Source organism: Dendrobium catenatum, unplaced genomic scaffold, assembly GCF_001605985.2.
Source record: "Dendrobium catenatum unplaced genomic scaffold, ASM160598v2 fragScaff_scaffold_697, whole genome shotgun sequence".
Lineage (NCBI taxonomy): Eukaryota > Viridiplantae > Streptophyta > Magnoliopsida > Asparagales > Orchidaceae > Dendrobium > Dendrobium catenatum.
The window spans coordinates 304,987-327,090 of NW_021319159.1; the positions used below are offsets into that span (position 1 = coordinate 304,987).

General features: G+C 34.9%; 1 protein-coding gene across 6 annotated transcripts in view; it reads right to left on the minus strand.

The window, feature by feature from the left end:
* LOC110103918 (sterol 3-beta-glucosyltransferase UGT80B1) overlaps positions 1-22,104 on the minus strand; it is a 103,507-nt gene that overhangs the window by 73,536 nt on the left and 7,867 nt on the right. For 4 of the 6 annotated variants that reach the window (XR_003701134.1, XM_028695849.1, XM_028695850.1 and 1 more), the window contains 5 exons: positions 19,158-19,221; positions 10,090-10,241; positions 9,481-9,723; positions 5,186-5,297; positions 4,681-4,851 (listed from right to left, as the gene is read on the minus strand). Coding sequence is in view for 5 of the 6 variants with exons in the window: in XM_028695849.1 (XP_028551682.1) it covers positions 4,681-4,851; positions 5,186-5,297; positions 9,481-9,723; positions 10,090-10,241; positions 19,158-19,176 (697 nt within the window). In the remaining variant the exon portion in view is untranslated. Of the gene's footprint in view, positions 1-4,680; positions 4,852-5,185; positions 5,304-9,480; positions 9,724-10,089; positions 10,242-19,157; positions 19,222-22,104 lie in introns of those variants that run through there. The other 2 variants (XM_020832799.2, XM_020832803.2) reach the window with 2 other exon arrangements.

The window sequence follows — 22,104 nt, forward strand, 5'->3', positions numbered from 1 at the left end:
GGATGACATCCTCTACTGCATCCAGCTTCGCATCTAGTTCTCATGACTCCTTACAAGCTCAATAAATAAGTGCCCTTCAAGCTGAGCTAGAACAAGTAAGGAAATCACAAGCTGATTGGCAAGCTCAGCTGCAAGCACAGGTTCAAGCTCAGCTGCAAGCACAGGTTCAAGCTCAGCTGCAAGCACATATTCAAACAAGTACGGAGCAACACAATCAGTTGTTGGATGAAATGCGCAAGATGAGGAATCAGCTGAGTGGAAAAGACGTAGCTCCACCTGAGGAGGAGTCCACGGAGTCAGAGTAGTTTAATTTAGTTTACATGAACTTGTTTATTTCTGTGAACATGTGTTATTGAACAGTTTCTTTTAATCTGATGTTTTTTGTTGATTGTTACTATTTAACAGTTTCTTTTAATGTTATAAACTGTTGTGAAACTGTTGTGAATTTGTTATAAAATGTTGATCTGTTGAAATGTTACTATTGAAATGTTGTGGAATTGATATTTGTATAGGTTTGCAGGTGTTGAAATTTGATTGTTGGCTGGGAAGGAATTTTTTTTTTGTCAATGCTACAGGTTTCCGGCGGATTGTATGCCGGAAATCCGCCGGAACGAACGATACAACGAATTCTATCGGACGTATCGACGTCTTCCTTCCGTCAGCAACTACCGGCGCATGATCCGGCACAATTTCCGCCGCTTATTTCCAGCAACAACTTTGCGCCGCAAACAAAGCCGTGGGTTGTCTACGGCGACCTTGCGGCGTTTTGTATGCCGGTACTTACCGGCGGAAAATCCGACAGAAACTTACCGGCGCATATGGCGCCGCAATTTATCGGCTGTAAGTCGTCGGCACCAATCCGATGTTTTATGCCGGTAATGCTTCGGGAAGTGCGCCGGAAAGTTTTCCGGCGCATTACATTCGTCGGAAAAAAATTTATCAACGCGACCAAAACCGGCGTATGCATTTCCACCGAAACGTGCGCCGGAAACTTATAGTTCTGTCGGATTATCTATGTGTTCCGGCGGATTTAGTCCGCTGGTAATGACGGGTTTTCCTGTAGTGAAGGTGGAGTTTGGAGTGAATTCGGCTACAGCAGAGGAAAGGAGATGAGGTCGGGAGGTAATCGAACGAGAGAGGAGCTCGTGGATTTCGGGAGGAGAAGCAACGAGGGGAAGCAGGGAATAGCGAGGGGAGCTCGTGTGGAGGAGTTCGTAGCTTCGTGTGAGCAGCGACCGTGAAAATGGAAGAAGAGAAGGCGTCGGTCGTGTTTTATAGGCGCGAATGGGATCATTATGCGAGGCAGCTCGCAGGATTTTCGCAGGATTTACGGGGTTTGGACAGAAGCGACGCCGATTTAAGCTGGATTTCGGGGATGCCTTCGAAGGATACGAGGTACGAAGCGGGATTTGCGGGAGCGACTCTGCCAGCGGGATTCTTGGATCCGATAGGGTTCCTGGTATGATTTTGAGTCCTCATTTTTCTTCTTTGGGTATAACACTAAGGTCAACATAAGCAAATTCAATCAAAGAAATATGATCTTCCCAACTATCATCAAAGTCTTAAAAATACAATCTTAGCAAGTCTTCCAACACTTGAATAATCCTTTTTTATTAATCATCTGTTTGTAGATAACAGGTTTTACTGAGATTCAATTTAATAACCAAATCTTTATGAATGTCATTCCACAATCAGAATGTAAACCAGTCGTCTCTGCCTGATACAGTAACTTTCAAAATTCCATAAAATTTGATAATTTCTATCATAAACAATTTTGTCAACTTCTCCATTAAATCTGTCTGAAGAATAGGTAAGAAGTGCATCAATTGTATTAACTTATCAATTACTAACTAGATACAAGCATGCCCTTCCTTAGACTTTGGAAAACCTATGAAAAAATCCATAGCCATGCCCTCCCACTTCTATTCAAGTATAGGCAATGACAATAACAATCCACTAAGTTTTTGATATTCAACTTTCACCACCTGGCATGACTTATATTTAACCACAAAATCACCTATATCCTTCTTTATTCCAGACCACCACCATAATAATTTCAAGTCTTTATACATCTTTGTACTACAAGGGTGAATGGAGTAACTTGAAAGGTGAGATTCAGTTGAGATCTCAAGTCAAATAAGAATCTCCTGGGGCCTAAAGTTATCCCTTACTTCTGATCGATGCTTAATCATCAAGGCTGAGATCCTGCCTTTTTCCTAAATGAATTTGATCCATTAACTCCCTAGTATTCCCCACTATCTTTTTGTGCCTCTCAAACTCACTTTAAAGTAGGACGCACGATCATTTGATATAGTCTACTGGGTACTTGATCATTCAGGTTGATCACTTCCAATTGCAAGAATGTAATCTCTTTAATTAATTCATTCTCTTGAGGTAGAATCCAATTAACTTGTCCACTAGATTTCCTGCTCAATACATCAACCACTACATTAGCTTTCTCTAGACAATACTGATTCAACAAAAACAACAACATCAAGCCTTTATCCCACTATGTGGGGTAGGCTACATGAATCATTTTCTCCATTGTGCCCTTCTAAAAGTTAAATTCTCGTTTAAATCTAATAAAGAAAGGTCATTTATAATATTTTCTAACCAAGTCTTTTTAGGTCTACCTCTACCCTTCTTAACATAAGTCAAATCTCTACTTTTCTAATTGGGTTATCGGAAGGCAGCCATTTTATGTGACCAAACCATCAAAAGCGACTCTCTCTAATCTTATCTTCCAGTGGAGCTACTCCAACCTTTTCACCTAAAACTCATTTTGTATCCTGTCTTTAAGAGTAAAGCCACTCATCCACCTGAGCATCCTCATCTCTGCAACGCTTAACTTAATATTATGCTTCTCTTTTAATGGCCAACATTCTGCACAATAAAGCATTGCAAGTCTAACCACCATCTTATAGAATTTTCCCTTAAGTTTGAGGGGCATTTTTCTCATTATATGTATGGGCTTTCCAAAGAAGTAGCATTGTCTCGAATTTTTCTAGCATTTTCCTAAATGAGGGTTCTTACATGTAGTAGAAAATGATATCGTGTGAGACCCTCTAGCTTTTTGTTGTTGTTGCTTCTATTGTTGCTTTGAAATAAACTTTTGTTTCTTAAATTGATCTCCTCTCTATCAAATGCCCTCTTCTAATTGCCTATACCCCATCTTTGTTTTACCATTTCAAAATTTCTCTCCAACAATCGTGCACTCTCAACCAGCTCAAAAAACTCTTTAATGCTCAAAGGGATAAGAGGTTGCCACAGCTGATTGCTCAAACTGAACTTGTAGTTTTTCTCCACATGAGTGCTGATAAGCTATAAGCATATCTCAATAAAGATGTAAACTCTGCCTCATATTGAAGTAAAATCTTGGCCTTAAATCGGTTTCACAAAGCTCTTCTACATCGCCTTTCTGGCCAATGGAGGACATATCAATCTCTAAACACTTGTTCAAGCTCTTCCCAAGAGATTAACTCTTTCATGTATACAATCAAATTTCTCTAAATGTTGACCTCTCAATCACCTTTCTATTTCACCATCTAATACAAAAATAGTTAAGGACACCCTTCTTTCACTGAGACATTTCATTCTGTTTAAGATCTTTTCAATTATGATCAGCCAGTTCTGAACAACTCGTACATGCACTCCTCCCTTGAATAGAGGTGGCTTTAAACTCTGAAATAGTTTTAAATATTTTTCTATCTCTATACTCAACGGCAAGGTTTAAAATTGCGCAATTGGGCATTGAGACGTTTTTTATTTGTGAGGCAAGACGTTTTGAGCCTCAAAATCCAAAAATTACGTAAAATAAAAATAAAGGTCAACTTTCTACTGAACTATTAAGCCTTAAAGTGATGCAGGCACTACCAGAGATTGTATCTTCTCCATCATTTGTATCATCTGCATTTGCATAACCATTCAAAACATCAATGTTGTAGGATTTTACACCACTAGTACATTCTCTTCCTTGAGTGCACTGCCCTTAGCCGATGCAACATCCTCAGGACCTTCAGGTGGTATCCAGACGATGCCAAACGATCTTCAATTCACTTAAGAACTCTCTCAGTCATATAGCTCCTTCCACAACATGATGATCATTACAATTCAGTGCAAGATCAAATTGTGGAAAATATATTTTAATTAGTAACTTAATTGAATATCATAAAATTAAATCCTTCAAATCATATTTTATCATAATATAACACTGGTTTATATCAATTATAAAATACCGGTTGAAAACATGTTTATAACATACAAAAATTATATACCTGGTTGAAATAGTGTGCAGGTCAATATAACCCTTTTGGATATTGGTTAATCAAATGCATAAGTCCGATGAGTGACAACTCTTTTAAAAATACTACGGGATTGAAGCTTACCTTTTTTGATTTCAGGGTATCTTAGAAAAAATGCTACGCAATGGAAACAATAAAAATATCAAAGTATCTCAAAACTACTAGCAAGTTTCCCCCAAGGCCAGGGCATCAGCAGAGGGTGTCCAAGTCAAGCATTCAGCCCTTGACCGACTCCAAACCGATAAACCAATCTCATTCTTAGGTCACATAACTTAAGCAGTTGAAAACAAAAGAAAAGAGGATTGTTTTCATATGTATGTAAAAGATAAAATAAATGACAGTTTATTTTCATGTACACTTAGAAAAGTTATAACCTCACCGTAAGCAGGAGGATTTGCAATAAGTGCTTGAGCTCTGAAGGGTACACCAGTTTCTAAGTCGGGTTCTGTACATGCAGGGAGGAGAGAATTTATAATCTCCTTAAGCTGCTTCCTTTGTATCGATATTTCTGCCGGACGGGATAGTAGAAAACCCTTGTTTCTTACCATATCTGTTGTTGTCATAACGAAATACCATGTCAGCTTATTTCGCTAGTACAATGTTGATCGGATGATATCCATTTTTTATAAATTTCAAAAATTAGCAGCATAAGTTGCCTATATCGATTTTTTAAGCAGGAATATCCATCAGCACAAGAAAACATTGAAACATATTCAAAAAGCAAGGAGGAAAAGCAACATTAAAACAAGGTTCCACTAATGGATGCAATGAAGTTGGATACTATGAGAAGAATTATTGAAATATAAAAGTGGGATTTTACCGATTACAATATTTTGATTAGAGTTAAAACTTTAAATATATTTGATGCCTTCAATGGAACTTACATCCAGCCATTATCCGAGGATCACCTCCTAAAGGATAAAAATCAACACCAGCTGACCGTACAAAATTTTGGAAGTTAACATGAGTTGCCAACCTAACATGATGACCAAATTCCTGCATGAGCAAACCCAAAATGCGTTAACAACATAAAATAAATAAATAAGTAAAATAAAATAAAAATAATAAAAAAACGAAGTTGGTTATGCATATATGCAGTAAGAAAAGACTGAGAATAGCTCATAAACTACGCTGATTTATCACTACAAAATACCATTTCAATGACAACCAAACCAGCCATTCCAGACCCACTCAACCAATAAAAGCTACAAAATTAATAGTGAAGCACTTCAACTATAAAAATGGAGAAATTTTCTACCATTGTTTGTATGCTTGTTTAATTTCAAAGACTTCTAAACCAGAATGAAAATATGGTTTCCAAACATTTGGACAACGAGGATTATAATTTTCAAAATTGTGACTTCTAAATACTTGGTCCATAGGAAAAAGTGCCAATCAAGCAATAAAATAGGAGTGAGGTCAGTGGGTATGGAGAGCAATTAAAAATCGAATAATCTTTGTGTAGCAGAAATAACATGAAGTGCAAAATATGTCTCTTAATCATTTATTTATAAAATTAAGAGGGTAACATGAAAAAGTACACCTAAGAAAAAATGATAAATGATAACTAATTAGATAAGTAAAAACAAGTCCAGACACATGGACTAGATCAAAATGTACACAGGTGACTACCTATCTATAACATTGCTCTTAACATTTTTGGCAAGTACCATAGATAGGTGGCGAGTCCTTGGAGGCAAGTGCTTTAAGTGAGTCCTCAAACTGAGTGCCCTGGATGAGTCCTCCATGATGAATATCCTAGGAAAATCTACAAAGGGAAACAACCCAAAAAAGTGGTGAGTCCCTTGGGGTGAGAGATAAAACTTCTAAACAAATATTCCATGCAAGTGGCTCTAACCTGGGGACAAACACAGTTGATGGAGCCATGACTATGGGATTTGTATGTGTGTGCTTCCAGTAGTAGGTTGAGTGGGGATATCTATGAAAGATAGATGGCCTTGATTAAGGAAAATCACAGAAAGAGTCGAATCTTCATAAGGAAACTACGTTAAGTGAATGTTTATTAAGACAAGTTCTTTGGTCAAATTTGCTCGAAATATGTGCCTCCATAATCAAGCTCCTCAAGTGCAAACTCCTATAATGCAAGCTTCATTTGGATGACTACCTACCTATCTCTAACCTTGCTCTGGAATGCTCCTTAGGGCAAGTGAACCTACTTGGTACCTATAAGTTGCTTATATTGGCATGCATGCACATTTATTAAGAGGTTTGATGGAGAAGTATAGAGAGAATAGGGAGGATCTACATATGATATTTATTGATTTTGAGAAAGCGTACGATAAAGTTCCAAGAGAAGTGCTATGGAGATTTCTAGAAAAGAAGGGTTAATAATGCTTATATTCAAGTCACTAAGGATATGTATGCAGGAGATGTTACTAGTGTACAGACATAAGGTGGTTTGACCAAGTATTTTCCTATTTCAGTTGGATCATCAAGGATCAGCCTTAAGCCTATATCTTTTTGCTTTAGTCTTGAATGTTCTCACTAAACATTTGCATGAGATGTACCCTAGTGTATGCTTTTTGCTGATGATATTCTTCTTGTTGATAAGACTAGAGAGAGAATTGAAGGTAAACTTGAATTATGGAGGTCAGCCTTAGAGGCTAAAGGCTTTCGTTTAAGTAGATTTAAAACTAAATATATGGAAAGCAATTTTAGTAATAATAGTTCTAATGGGGGGATTATGACTTTGGGTGATGAAGTAATTAATAAGAGTACATGTTTTAGATATCTTGGGTTTATTGTTTAGAGTAATGGTGAAATGTATGGGAATATTATCAATAGAATCAAGTTGAATGGTTGAAGTGGAGGAATGCATCGGGCTTGTTATGTGATAGAAAAGTCCCCCTCAAACTTAAGGGAAAATTCTATAAGATGGTGGTTAGACCTGCAATGTTTTATGGTGCGAAATGTTGGCCATTAAAAGAGAAGCATAATATTAAGTTAAGTATTGAAGAGATGAGGATGCTCAGGTGGATTAGTGGCTTTACTTTTAGAGACAGGATAGGAAATGAGCATATAGGTGAAAAGGTTGGAGTAGCTCCAGTGGAACATAAGAATAGAGAGAGTCGCCTTAGATGTTTTGGACACAAAAAACAGTGGCCTTCTGATGACCCAGTTAGAAAAGTAAATGTATTAGATTTGACTTATCTGAAGAAGGGTAAAGGTAGACCTAAAAAGAGTTGGTTAGAAAATATTAGAAATGACCTTTCTTTATTAGATTTAAATTAAAATTTAACTTTTAACAGGGCACAATGGAGAAAAAAGATTCATTTAGCCGACCCCACATAGTGGGATGAAGGCTTGTTGTTGTTGTTGTTGTTGTTGTGGGCGTCGTAGTATTTTTTTTCTTTTCCTCTTTTTTGAACATGTTTATTCAAAAAAATCATAAAATATCATAAGCTTCTCTCGCACCCTCAACTCAGTATTGATGAGATGTGATAAGTTTGATTCAAAAAGTAGGTCTAGATGCTGTTAAGGAAATTTTCATGATTTTCGAAGCATGCTTGCACACTTTTCAATGTGTGTTTGCACACTTTTTGGCACTCACTTGAGGGCATTTGAGCTCACTAGCATGTTTTCTTAGGTCTATGTCCAAACTTAGTCTTTGTGAGTACTTAAAATGAAGTTACCTTACTCATATTTTGTGTGCATCAATAACTAGTTGGATCACAAGGGAAGAATTCACATCTATAAGCAGAGAGGTTGTGCATCCATGTCCCATTTGATTTCATAATGTAAGGAGGTAGCAAGGAGTTTTTTTTTTTACACATTTTGGTGAACTAATGAAGTTTATTGAAATCCATTTTTTCTTCATTATTTGCTCTTTTTTCAATAAATGTACTACAATTTAAAGTGCTTTCTCTATTGTACATAGATTTTTTTCCAAGTAAATTATATCTCAAGAGTAATTTTGTTTAAATACATACATAGGTTTTTTACAAATTTTGACAATACTCCTACAACAACCACCCCCCCCCCCCCCCCCCCAAGTTCTTGACAATATGCAAGGCCTTCCTAACACACCAAAAAAAGCATGCATGTGTTGTGTATGGGACACCACAAGTCCCTTATTGCATCAAAAAGGATTCATATAGGTGGCATGTTGAACACCTATGCAAGTAATGTTTATACCTCCCATACTAAAAAAGATGTAATATAGATCAAAATAAAGATTTAAATAAACTCCTACAAAAAATAAAACCATAAAATACTACAATAATAAACTCCCAACCGCATTGAAAAATCGGCATATGAGAACTAAGAAAAGAAACAGATCATTTCATAAACTTTACACAAGGCCGAGAACATGTTTATCAGGTGGGCGGAGGAAATTTATAGAAAGGAAAAGAAAGAGGTAGGGCGAAAGAGAGAGATCACCAAAGGAAGAGAGGCCGTTGCAGGAGGCTTAGATAGCTACATATAGAGGAGAGGCAAGGGTTTTTTGTTGAAAGGAAAGGCGAGGGTATTTTTTGTTCTTTTTCTTTTCTATTTATTTTTGTTATTTTCGTAAAATAACAAAGAGTTTGGTGCAAAATATGATGCAATTGGGATAGTTCCACTTTAATCTTTTCTAAAGCTATATCCGCCAATCTTTATTGTCATCGTGTTTGATTCGGTCAAATTGTAGATTACATGTGTGATCAAGAATAATAAAATTAATAATATTAACTAAATCAATCCTAAGCCCCCACCCCCACCCCGATCCACCAAGGACAAATAAATCAATCTTTTTGGCAAAAGTTCAATTTCTTTTTGTTATTTAATTAAAATATTAGGGATTGATGGCACCCCACCTAAAATAATAAAATTTCGGTAATAACATAACTATAAAATTAATATCAAAATAAAAATTCTGAATTCATATCCAAATCATAAAATCAACCGATTCCTAATGGAAAGTTATTAGCTTAATGGAGTGGCTAAGCACTGACGAACTTTTTTTTTAGGTAATGAATTCAGCACAATTTACAAAACAATTGACTACAAATAAGTCAACAAAGTTCCATCTAATAAACATTCAAAGTGACTCTATTTGATCCAGTCTAGTATTTCGCCTAGATGATTGAAAAAAATGTTAATACAGCTGATGTTAAAAAGTGAAAATGAAACAAAAAAATGCAAAAAATATATTATAAAATAGAACAGATACACATGCCTGCAATCTCTTTGCAAAAGCTATGAAAGGTTGTATATCTCCTCTTGTTCCAACAACAAGCATTGCAATCTTCAGTTTAGGGATTGATTTGTTGAATCCATATATATCATCTTCGAACTCAGAATATGAAAAATCAATAGCATCAAGTTTCAACAATTCTGTTGCTACTGGAGCATTCTGAGCTACATGAACCTCCACAGTGCCATTATTCTGGATTTTGACCAAGTCCTCCATTATCATTTTCTGGACAAGGTAATCTTATTAATAAAATGAATAACTCAGCACACAAATATTTACAGGAACAATCTCTACTAATTGATAGAGGAAACAAATGAAAGAATATAATATGGTCAGTTGGTAATTGGTATATCTATAGTTGAATAGCTCAGCACACAAATAATATACCGTATATCGATTTATTAAAAAACTAGTATGTAGATGCAAGTGAGATAGTTCATGCACGAAAGAAGAGGCAAGTGAGAAGGTATTATTTCATAAAAACACATATCCCTGAGGACATGAAAACAGATAGTTGAATGCTGTATTGCATATAGCAACATAATCTATGCAAGCATTGAATAAAAACAATACATTGGGGCAAAGAGACACCTTTTCCTTCTCTGATAGCATGTCCAACATTAAGTCGCACTTTGTGGTTTCTCTCTTATCTGTATTTGATCTAGATAAATCAATGTCTTGATCTTTGTGAAGAAGGATGTTGTCATCATATTTTATAGGTGCAAAACTATAATGATGCAAGCCTGCAAATGCAAAAATATTAAGGACAAATGGGAAAACAAAAGACTTCAATGTTCAATATCTAAATCATGCCAAAGAAACGAGTTCATAGTTTAATTCATTTAGAAAAGCACCAAGGAATACTGTGATTTATTATAATAAAAATGCTTCTATTAAAAGTGCAAGCACTCAAGTATGTTCAAACTATCTAAATTAAACAGTACATCGGTTAAACCTAACCCAAACCTCAATTGGACAAATGAATCAAAAGGAATACAATCATCAGCATTATTCCAACTATTTTCACAATCTCTATTGTGTTTATTTTCTTATAATCATTTTCCAAAAATTCTTCCGAATTAATTCACATGACCTTCTTATTGGTGCAACTTTTACCAATTTTTGAAAACCAGACTAAACCAACCCGTTCAACGTCTATTAGCCAGCCTAATTTATTTCTAAAATCGATTTTGCATTGAAGAAGGGAAAATCGGTCAAACCGACGATTCAATTGCCAAACGGGCAGTTCAACAGTGAACCCGTTGAACCGTCCAGCTTTTAAGAACCGGTCAATTAATTTATTATCTTCTTTACATAATTAAACAAATTAGTTTAATAAATTTAATATAAAATGTTAAATTTAATAAATTAATTTAAACTTAATATATGTTAATTTTAAAATCACTTATAAATTTTTATAATAATTATTAATCAAACAAGCTCCAACGAAGCTTATTCACATGATCCTACTATCCATCTGACTTGTTAACTCTTTCAAACCAAAAAAGCAACAATATTATGTCAAAGTTAAATTCTCAACTTTACAACACATAAACTATAAAATGTTAAACATATTTTTAATTAATTTTTATAATGTAAATAATATTATTTTTGTAATTATTAATATCTAATTTTAATATATTTAATTATTTAATTATGCAATATTAAAAACTTAATTTTTAGCTAATTTTTCTTGTCCGATTTTCACAACCCTAACTTTTACCCTTTGTTGTATGTGCTCAATAACAATGAGTCTATCTTTTATTACCCTTCCTTCAAATGGATTCTCCAATGCATCTCTAATAATTATTTCTCATTATATTTGTATTTTTATTGAGCATCCAACATACATTCTCATTTTTGTGTCAAAAAAGCTTGATGGTTCATGTACATTATCATTCTTGACATTAAAGGTGTTAAAAAGCTTGATGGTTCATGCATAGCTTGAATTCAACTCAATTATAGCTTGAGACATAATTTGAAGTGTTAAGGTTGAACAAATGTTTTAGCCCATTGATTAAAAAGAAAATCAAGTAGGGTCACTTGGCGTTGTTGCTGCGGCACATGAAAAAATTGGCAGGGGTAAAACCCCCTTGATTTTGTTAATTACAACACACAAAAAATTCTACCTATTTAATTTTCTTAAATAATAATAAAAATAATATAATAATTTTTATGGTAATACTTTTTATTATATTTCTACGGTAGTAATTTTTTCTTTTAATTTTAATAATTAAAAAACACTAATTTTTATTTTAGAGTTATTATTAATTTTAACAAATGATGTGGGAGAGTTCTCCCGCAAAATTTTTCCCATATTCAAATTTATTCCTCCCCTCAAGCAGCATCACAGACAAATACAAATGGCTTTTTTGGACCATCTTGGCATACCAAACTCATCAAATTAGTCTATTTTCTAAAATGTGCAACTAATTGAGCTAATCTTTTATCAAATTATATGTCGTTGCCTACATCACACTTGACACAATTAACTTGTGGATTGCTTGAGTAGGTCAACAGGAAATGCGCTTTAAACCCTCATCGATTACATCATCATACAAAAGACATCTCAAATACTCAAGTAGTGTTGCAAACCAATTTAACATTTCTGATTTCATCACTGAGATTTTGCTAAACATAAGCTATAAAATGTAGAACTAAAAACAAAATAAAAAAATAATAGTAAATGTTATGAAAAAAACTCCACCTAAAAAAAGCATCAGTGGGCAACTCTTGTGGCTTGAAATTTCCCTTGAAAGGTAATACAACTTCAATTTTTAAAAAAGTATTAATGTTTTACTCAAGGCAAATCAAGCATTACACCTATTTTCTTTAAAATCTTGAATGAAACCAAAGAATGAGCACAAGGCTTCTTGAAACAATTTATAGGGTACATCCATAGAGAATATGGACTAAGGCATGATCATACTCATTAAACACATAAAAATGAGTAAAGCTCAAAATAGTCTCCTGACTATCAATAAATATCCAATTTAGTCTCAGAGTATCACATTGACCCATTTTAGTCCCTCGATTAATAAAAATCAATTTGGTCACATGGCCTAAAGGAGTTAAAGTTAACTCCAAAAGTTAAATAGTAGGATATTTTAGGTATTTTAGGTATTATAAGTGGATGTTGAGATAAAATTGCTTGTGCAGGATTGCATCTAAGGTTGGTACCCCGTATTTGATTGATGGAAGCATGTTTCAATGGAGCAGGAAAGAGTTTGCTAGAGTTTATGTTCATATCAAGTTAGAGAACAAGCTTCCCCTTGGTGTTTGGGTAGAGGGGTGCTCGGGAAAATTCTTTTCAAAAGATAGAGTATGAAAGGATTTCTACTTTCTGTTTTAACTATGGCAAGATTGGGCATGTGAAAAATAATTGTCCGGAGATAAGGATGAACATTGTGCTAGATAGTTCTAAGCAACCTAAGATCGCTGGCATAGGTGAAGTTCCTCCTATGGCTTCAGTCACAACTAATAATCACAAGGTGAATGGTGATACTTATGTTGGTGAAGACAGTTATGGACCATGGGTCCATATTAATTATGGGAAAAGAAAATTAAGAAATCCTGGAGCTAGGAGGCCCACGGTGTGTGATGTTGTGTTCAATTTAGAAGTCGGTCAGAATTGAAAGGGAATCTATTGTGGTGGATGTTGCTAAGGGAGGAGCTGTGGTGGATGTTGCTATGGAAGATGTGCATTCTCCTCCAAAAGTAGTTGCTGCTACTGCTCGGGATTGTTCAGCACAAGTGAATATTTCATATTCTGAAACTGGTCTATTTCTAAAGCCCAATATCTTCCTTCTCATAATAATAAGTTCAATGTTTTTAGTGAGATGAGGGAAGAGGGGGAGATTTACCAGGAGATTGTAGATGGAGGGTCTTCTCTTGTGAAAGATAAAAGAGAAGTTGGTGTGGTTTCTCCATAAGGTAGAGTTGAGCTTAAGGTGGAATCTGGATGTAAGGAGGAAAATTCTTCTTGTGTAAAGAAGAAGCTCTCGAAAGAACTTAGAGGACTGTGTCCTATAAAGTTATATCTTAGAAGTAGAAGATTGGATGGGAAGATGAAAGATAAAGTGGGGAATTCTTCCCCTCTTAATAATTAATGGATTCAATTGCTTTTTGGAATTGTAGAGGAGGTAGGAAGAAGCAAGCTTCTCTTTTATCTTAAGGAGTTTGTTAAGGAGAATGGGGTTTTTTTGTTGGTTTGTTGGAAACCAAGTTGTCTTCTTTGGATAGAAAGGTAATTGATGATTTGATTGGTGCGGATTGGGACTAGAATCATGTTCCAGCAGATGGGTTGTCTGGAGGTATTCTAGTTCTGTGGAAGTCTTCCATGGCTTCCTTTTCTATTTTAAATTCTTCTTACCAAGCTGTGATTGGTGAGTTGATGGAGGGTTTCAATTGTTTATGGGAGCAAAGATGTTTATAAAAGGAGGGAGCTTTGGAGGGAATTCAAGTTTTCTCTTCCAAAGATGTGTCTATGGTTGTAGGGGGGTGATTTTAATTGTTTGTTATCTAAAGAGGAGAAGATGGGTGGCAAGAGATTTACCTTCTCTAAAGGTCCAAAGGATATGAATTCCTTTTTTATCAACAATGATCTTCATGAAGTTGGTTGTATTGGTCCAAAATTTACTTGGTGTAATAATAAGGTTTGCGGGGCTCGGATTCTGGAAAGGTTGGACAGGTGTTTTCTTAATTCAACTGCAATCAATTCCTCTCATCGATTAGTGGTTAGGCATCTTGCAAGAATTGCTTTAGATCATTGTCCCGTTTTATTAAATCTTCTAGAGATCAAGTCTTTAGCTAAGAGGATTATTAAATTAGAGAATGTTTGGGCTTCTTTTCCGGTCTCTTATGTTGTGGTCAGGAATGCATGGAGTAAGAGGGTGAATGGGAATTGTTCTGAAGTTCTTAATACCAAGTGCAGGAGAGCTATGAAATCTTTGTTCTTTTGGAGTAAAGACAAGGTGAAGAACTTTATTCTATTGAAGGATGGTCTCTTGAAAGAGATTTTGGAGTTACAGTTAAAGGAATCAGAAATGGGAAACCTCTCGAAAGAAGATAGCTGGTAGCTCAAGGTAAAGGTCTCTGAGCTGAATTCTACTTTGGCTCGGTTGAATACTTGGTGGAGGCAACGTGCTAAGGTCAAATGGATGTCAGAGGGAGACACTAACTCCAATTCTTTTTAATCATTTACTAGTGCAAGGAGAAATTCTAATTGGATTTTTAAAGTTGAAGATGACAATGGATCATTGGTGGAAGACCAAAATCATATTGAAGACATTTTTATCCATTTTTTTAATGAAAAATGGAAGGAGAGAGATTGTGTTCTTGAAGGTTGGCCAGCTCCCTTAAATTCTCTTGATGAAACCGATAGAAGTTGGATAAGTAGGGTTGTTCCTTGGGAGGAGATTGAGGGAGTTGTTTCCCAAGCTAGTGGTAACATTGCTCCGGGAAATGATGGTATATCTTATTCTTTTATCAAAGCATAATGGGAAATTATTAAGATAGATTTCTGGAATGCTATTATACAGTTCTTTAATTCTGGCATTATGGATGCGGAGCGGAAGGAAACCTTAATTATGCTTATCCCTAAAGCGAGCAACCCATTGATTCCCACCAACTATAGGCCAATCATCCTTTGTAAGACCGTGTACAAGGTGGCTGCTAAGATTATTTTGAATAGATTGGTATATATTTTGCCAAAATTGATCTCAGAAGAACAAGTGGCATTTCTTAAGAAAAGATCGATGTAGAACATGTGCTAGTTGCTCAGGAAATGTTCCACAATTTCCACAATTTCAAGATTGATATGGAACAAGCTTACGATTGTATGTGTTGGGACACCTTGAGAAAGTTTTTGGAGTATTTTGGTTTTCCTCTGATGTTCTCCAATCTTATTATGGAATGTATTGTAAATCCAAGGTTTTCTTTGATAATTAATGGCAATTCTTCTAAGTGGGTCAATGACAAGAGCGACTTCCATCAAGGTTTTCCTTCATCGCTTTATCTTTTCAATGTTTGCTCTCAACTTCTTTCCAATGTTCTTTTTTAGAGAGATAATTTTATTGGTGTTCGTACATGTCCTAACGGTCCAAGGATTTCTCATTTGTTGTATGCGGATGATACTATTATTTTTCTAAAGACAACACTAAGATGGTCAAGGAGATCAAGAGTAATCTTTTGGATTTCTGTGATTGGACAGGGCAAAGGATAAATTTTAATAAATGTGTGATTATATTTGGCAAATGTGTAAAGAGAAGAAGAAAGAAGGCTATAACTCATATCACGGGGTTTAAGCAAGTTAAAGAGTTCAGCTACCTTAGATTTAAAGTGGCGTTGAGAAAATTGGTTGGAGCAGATTTCCGGTTCATTATTGACAAAGCTTTAAGAATGTTGAATGTTTGGGGGAGTAAATTCTTGTCCTTGGCAGGGAAGTTCACTTTGGTTAAAACAGTTATGCTATCTTATCCTAATTTTCATTCTACGCATTCCCTTGTTCCTAAAAATGTTCTTAATGTGCTTGATAAGTTGTGTAGAAGTTTTATATGGAATAAACGGCCGGGATGGAAGACTTGGGCTTCATTATGTCAGTTGGGATATGTTTTGCAAGCCAACTTAGTGGGGAGGCGGTGGATTACACTCGTGTGCTAGTAAAGTGGGTCCTTTAAGGGCTAAGTTGGCTTGGAAGTATATTAAAGAAAAAAATTCTTTGTTGCATAAAGTCCTTGAACCTAAATATGGTGCTCAGTATGGGGAAGTTGGTGCTAAGAAGGGAGGCTCAGCAGCTTGGAAGATCATTACTGATGGTGGCAGGTGTCTTAACTCAATTGTAAGATGGAAGATTGCAAATGGCAACTCAATTGATGTTTTCAAGGACGTGTGGATTTGGGATAAATGTATCAATAAGTGGCCAATGTTTGTGGCCATGACATGTAGTGATGACTTAACTTGACAAGCTCATGGTAGACGGATCCTGGAATGTAGGTGAAGTCGAGAAATTGTTTGGAGGAGAACTTGTTAAGGTAATCTTTCAACTTCAAATTATGCCTGAGATGTGTCAAGATGGTTTGGAACTTATTCATAAGAATTCTAGAAGATCATTATCGTCTTTGGCTTCGAAAGCTGCCATGCAAAATCAGCCTACCAGGTTTTACTGGAAGTGGATAAAAAAAGCTAAGCTAATGCCACGAGTGGAGGTCTTCTAACGGCGTTTATACAGCAATGCTATTCCAACATTTCATTTCCTGTATTCTAGGAGATTGTAAGATGTTTTTTCTTGTCCAATAAGTTGCAATGCTGCTGAAGATATAGATGATGTAACAACAAAATGTGTGAAGTTGATGGAGGTGATTCATTACTTAAATAGTTGGGGGTTTGGGATACCTTCGTTTGAGACTTCACGTTGTTAGTGATTAAGCCATCTCTCTTCGATTAATATGTTATTAATTAACCTACTATGTAATTCTATTTATTTATCTTGGAAAGCAAGGAATAAGTTTATTCATGGAGTTAATAGAGAGTTCGATGATGATTGATGTTCAAGCTGTCTTACTCTTTGTTTTCTTCTTCATTTGGCAGTATAAGCTCGAGCCACTAGGGTGTTAATCAGTTGATCTGGTTGTTTAATCATTGGCACCCTCCTTCACCCAATTGGATCAAGGTAAACGTTGATGCTTCTTTATTACCTTCATACAAGGCAGGTATTGGTGGTGTATTCCGTGATAGTAAAGGCAGATTTTTACTAACTTTTGGGAATAAGTGTGTTCATTGGGATATTTCTCAGCTGGAGCTTTCATCAATTCAATCTTTAAGAGATGTTATTAGGGAGTTGATGTTGTCTTATAAGGAAATTATTATCGAAGGTGATAATTCCAATATTATTAAGCTTCTTCAAAATTCTTTAAGGGTGGACGGTTGATGGAAAGCTTTGTATTTTTCAAGTATTTCAATCATGTTATTTTTAATTGTATAGATAGGAATAACAATAAGTTAGCAATTTTGTGTGCTAACTATGCTATTATTAGTGATTTCCTTTGGGAGGATATTAGTTTTAACAAGGTTCCTCCTCTTAGTTTGTGAAAGGAGGAACTTGTTAGCAACGCTTTCTAGGTTGTATTTGTTTTTTTTTATTTAGTTAATGTAATGGTTTTTTGCTTCTTAAAAAAAAAAGAGATAAATTGCTTACTTAGCTTTATTTTATCATTAATAGAAGAGTGTATTCAATTAATAGGGCTAATCTCTAAATTACAAGTAATTAAATATACTTTATATATCTCATTTTCAACATTCTTACTTACGCTCTCTCTCTTCTCTCTTTCTCTTCCCCTCTTTTTTTTTTATTAAGCTCATACACTTTCTTTCTTGGCAGGTTCATGAAGAAAGTTTGAGGTCAAATATTATTCAATTAAAATCACAGGACTTGACGAGATGCATTGCCAAAGGGCCCCGTTAGAGAGATGATTCATATAAGTAAAGCATGTAACATCAAACTTCATGTATTGAGGATCCATGACAAAATATGGAGCTAGTACTAGATTTTTGGGTTGTAATGAGGCTAACCATTCGTCAAAGAATTTTAACAACATATCATAACTCCTTTTCTTTTCTATATAAGTGTCTTGTCATGCTGCTCGACTATGGAGTTAAAAAAAAGGTTTGTACATTAAAAGTTCCAGCTAAATTTTAAAATAAGACACAATCCCAAAACCAAAACAGATGGTTGAAGTGAGGTGAATAGAAAATAAATCAAATCAAGGATATAACAAGAAGAAATTTCTTGATGATATCTTTCAAAATATGTAAACACAAGTTAATACAAAATATTTCATTGGGTTTTCTATCCTCCAAGCTTCATCTACCCAATCTTCTTTCATTCAGATGTATAAATCAATTAACAAGCATAATATTCAATTAGTAGTTATAAAAATTAAATTGCAAAGGTATGTATTAAAATATGTTTGCTAACTTACCACAAACCTTTGTTTGATGATCCTTGTGTGCACATATTCAAATATGCCGACTAAAGCGAAGATACAAATTTAAAAAAAAAAATGTTAGTTCATTTCCCAAAAAAATTAAGTTGAACATAAACTAGCCATCTTGTGGGATTATTTTCCTCACCACTATGAACGCTAGCACCATCATTGGAATCCATACAATCAACTTCAATTACTTCTTTATAATTTATCCTCAAACTCAATATTTGAAACCAAAATTTTTTTCCTTCCCTTATTTGGGGTGGCCACAAATTCAACATAAGGATCCACATTACTTTCAAATAACTCATTATCCTCATGCATCTCAAAATCATTGTTTGCAAACTGCTCACTGTCATCTATTAAGTTGAAATCCTTATCCTCATCATCGTCATCGTCTTCATCCATGTCATCATTATGATAACAATTGCTCTCAGGTGCATCTACATCCTCAACATTAGCACATGACAGGTCAATAGTGGTCGGTTGGGAGAAGCAACTACAAAGTTATAAGAAATTGAGTCATCCATCCACTTAGAAACTAATGCATGTAGTTCATCATTTCATATTTCACTGCAACATATATGCACATTTTGAGAAATACAATCATAATTAAACTTAACTTTAAATCAATCTCCGTGCTTATCAATGGACAAAACCAATAGAAGAACTCACTATCCAAAAATATTCGCATTTGCTGTCGATGACACTTGTCTCTTATCACCCTCAATAATTCCAACTGAGTTACACCAAATAGAGTTAAACAAAAATAAATAAATAACCACCATTGGCAAAAAAAAACAAAGAAAACAGAATAAATACCTGATGATTTCACAGCATTATCAAAAGAAATTGGTGGTTCAGCTATTATTTCTCAATTCTCTCTGAAGTTGGGTGGATCTACTAAAACAAATACTTAAATAAAGTCCCTTATTGGAGATGAACAATATAGTAACCATGAGTATTTTTAAATTCTTTCCTCTTAAATTTTGAAATAAGAACAACTCCAACAACATCAAGCTTTATGATCAACAACACAACATCAAGCTTTATGATCATAATTCATAAAAATATTAAAAAATTCTATTATATTTTCTCTAACAAATATCTTATTGACATCAAATCTCAATTAAAATATAACTCTGATTTCAAACCAATTAACCATCGGCATACTCATCGTTAGAGTTGCCTAAATGCCAATTTAACAAGCCCCCAATGCCTCCAAATCTTTGCTCCATGATAATAGACTACCTCTAAAATAGGGTGTATGCCATTATATTATGCTTACAAAGCACCAAGAAAGGCTAGGGTTAATTCATGAGAAGTAGGAAGAAAATTTCAATCACTAAATTCAAAACAACAGTGACACCCTTGATGAACTAGAAGCACAAACTAGATGCAGAAAATTGAAACCAAGAGAAACATCAAACATAGCTCTGTTTATCGCCTATCTCGCGCATGCCAAAGCATGCCGCAGTGTGTGCACGACGTACAGTGGGAAGCAGGGCGTTGGTATTTTACTTACATGCCCTCAAGAAAAGAACCTCTCTAGCTCTCTCCATTAGTTTAAACGGTCAAGGAACAAATTGGCTCAATTTTCAATAGTCAAGGGACTAAAATAGTGTAATGTGATACTCTGAGACTAGATTGGATATTTATTGATAGTCGGGGGGCTATTTTAAGCTTTTACTCACATAAAAACAAACATTATTGTCTATATATATTTTGCATGTTTTAGTTTACTTGCTAATATAAATTATTATATTAAAACTTTATTTTGGGGCTATTTGGTTTGAAGTAAAATTAGTGTAATGTATTTCAAATAAAGGGGTTTTGAGAATATAGGTGTTTGGTCTGAAGTAAAACAAAAGCGGCGTAAAATTTTGGTGCCTTTGAAATTCATCCTCTAGTTCATTTTTTGTGTATTTCAAATTTCTCGGATTTAGATGAGTTCCAAATGCATCGAAAATTCATAGCAATTGTCTATGTTGCAGTCGGTCGCTGCCACCCATCACCGCAAAGCACCACCGCCCCGCCACAATTGCAAGCTACCACCACCACCGCCAGCCACTACAAACCACTATCAACCACCGCCACCAGTCACCATCGACCAACATTGATGCCAATGTCGGCCACTTACCACCACCCTTTTTGCACTTTACATTGCATTCATTTTACTCCAAATCAGACAAAAAACATAATATCATGCATTCTTTTTACACTCATCCAAACAACTTCAAAATATCATTTTTGCATTACATTCCTTTTACATTGCATTACCTATACAATGCATTCATTTTTCAGCCAACCAAACAGCCCCTTATTCATATGCTCAGCAAACTCTTGAGAAAATAATAATGAAGAAGGATGCCAATATGATGTACTAAGATTAGCGGATATATGTGTGATCTTGTCATGAACAATCTCAAAAGGTGACTCATCTATAGTGTAATTAATGAAAAAAGTAGTGTGATCGATGAAACTAGCATAAAAAACTCTATAATTGGGAAGATTTAGACCCACTTTCCAAGTTGCTACCTACTAGGTATTTAAGTTTGAGCAAGCATGCTTGGCAATTGGTTTATGGATGAAAAGTAGAAAAAACTTGGAGATGATGCAAAAAGTTTTCACAAGATGCGTCACAAATATGTTATAAACTATGTATCAAGATATGAAACTAAGAAAGTGGGAAGCCATGAAATCTACCTACTACTTCAAGATTATATGACCTATTCAATAAATATTTGTCATTTTATGCATGAAAAGAAATGAGTCATCTTAGAGCCCATCATTGATGAAAAAGGAATCATAATCGTGGCTTTCCAACATAATTCACAAGCAAAGTTCATGCTCAAGAATATGAAAGAGTGTATAAGGAACAACGAGTTGATTTACCACCAATTCATCCTAACAGGTCTTGATGGAAGAGTGTAATAGTTTTACAAAAAACAATTGCCTTGTCGTGACCAACATGCCTGAGTAAGCTGCCGACATGTACTCCTAAATTAGATAATCTCATTATGACAAGTGAGGACACAAAGCAATGATCCTTTCAATAAATAGTTATATAAAAAGGACATATGTAGAAGGAGCATGATGATAGTGCAGGAAACTCTCAATGAAGTCAAGATACGAACATAATATTCTTTGATTTGAAAAAAAAAACAAAATTAAAACAAACGTAATCATCAAGAGGGTGGCAAAGTGCATCAACAATTTTATTTCCACTCCTTATTGAAGCGCAAGCCAAAAACTTGAAGGAAAACTATCCATTTAGCATGGCGAGAATTTAACTTTTTTCTATGAATGCAAATACTTCAATGTCCCATAATTAGGATGATGTACAAAATTAGTATGATCTTTTCAAAGAAGTGTTTGTATATAGAGAAACATTGCTTTTCCTCATTTAATTTTTTGTTGTAACAGGACATCGGGTGTCCCTAGCTTAAGGACAGTGCCAATATTTACTCTTAAGGCATAGTAAGGGGCTTCAAAAATTTTAAGAAGTTATTTGGTTGCTAGTGTTTAGAATGCTTTTATATTTCAAATGCAATGTAGAGTAAGCAAAAAGCATATGAAATACTCAAGATTGTTAGGATGATTGTAAAATAAATTCAACAGA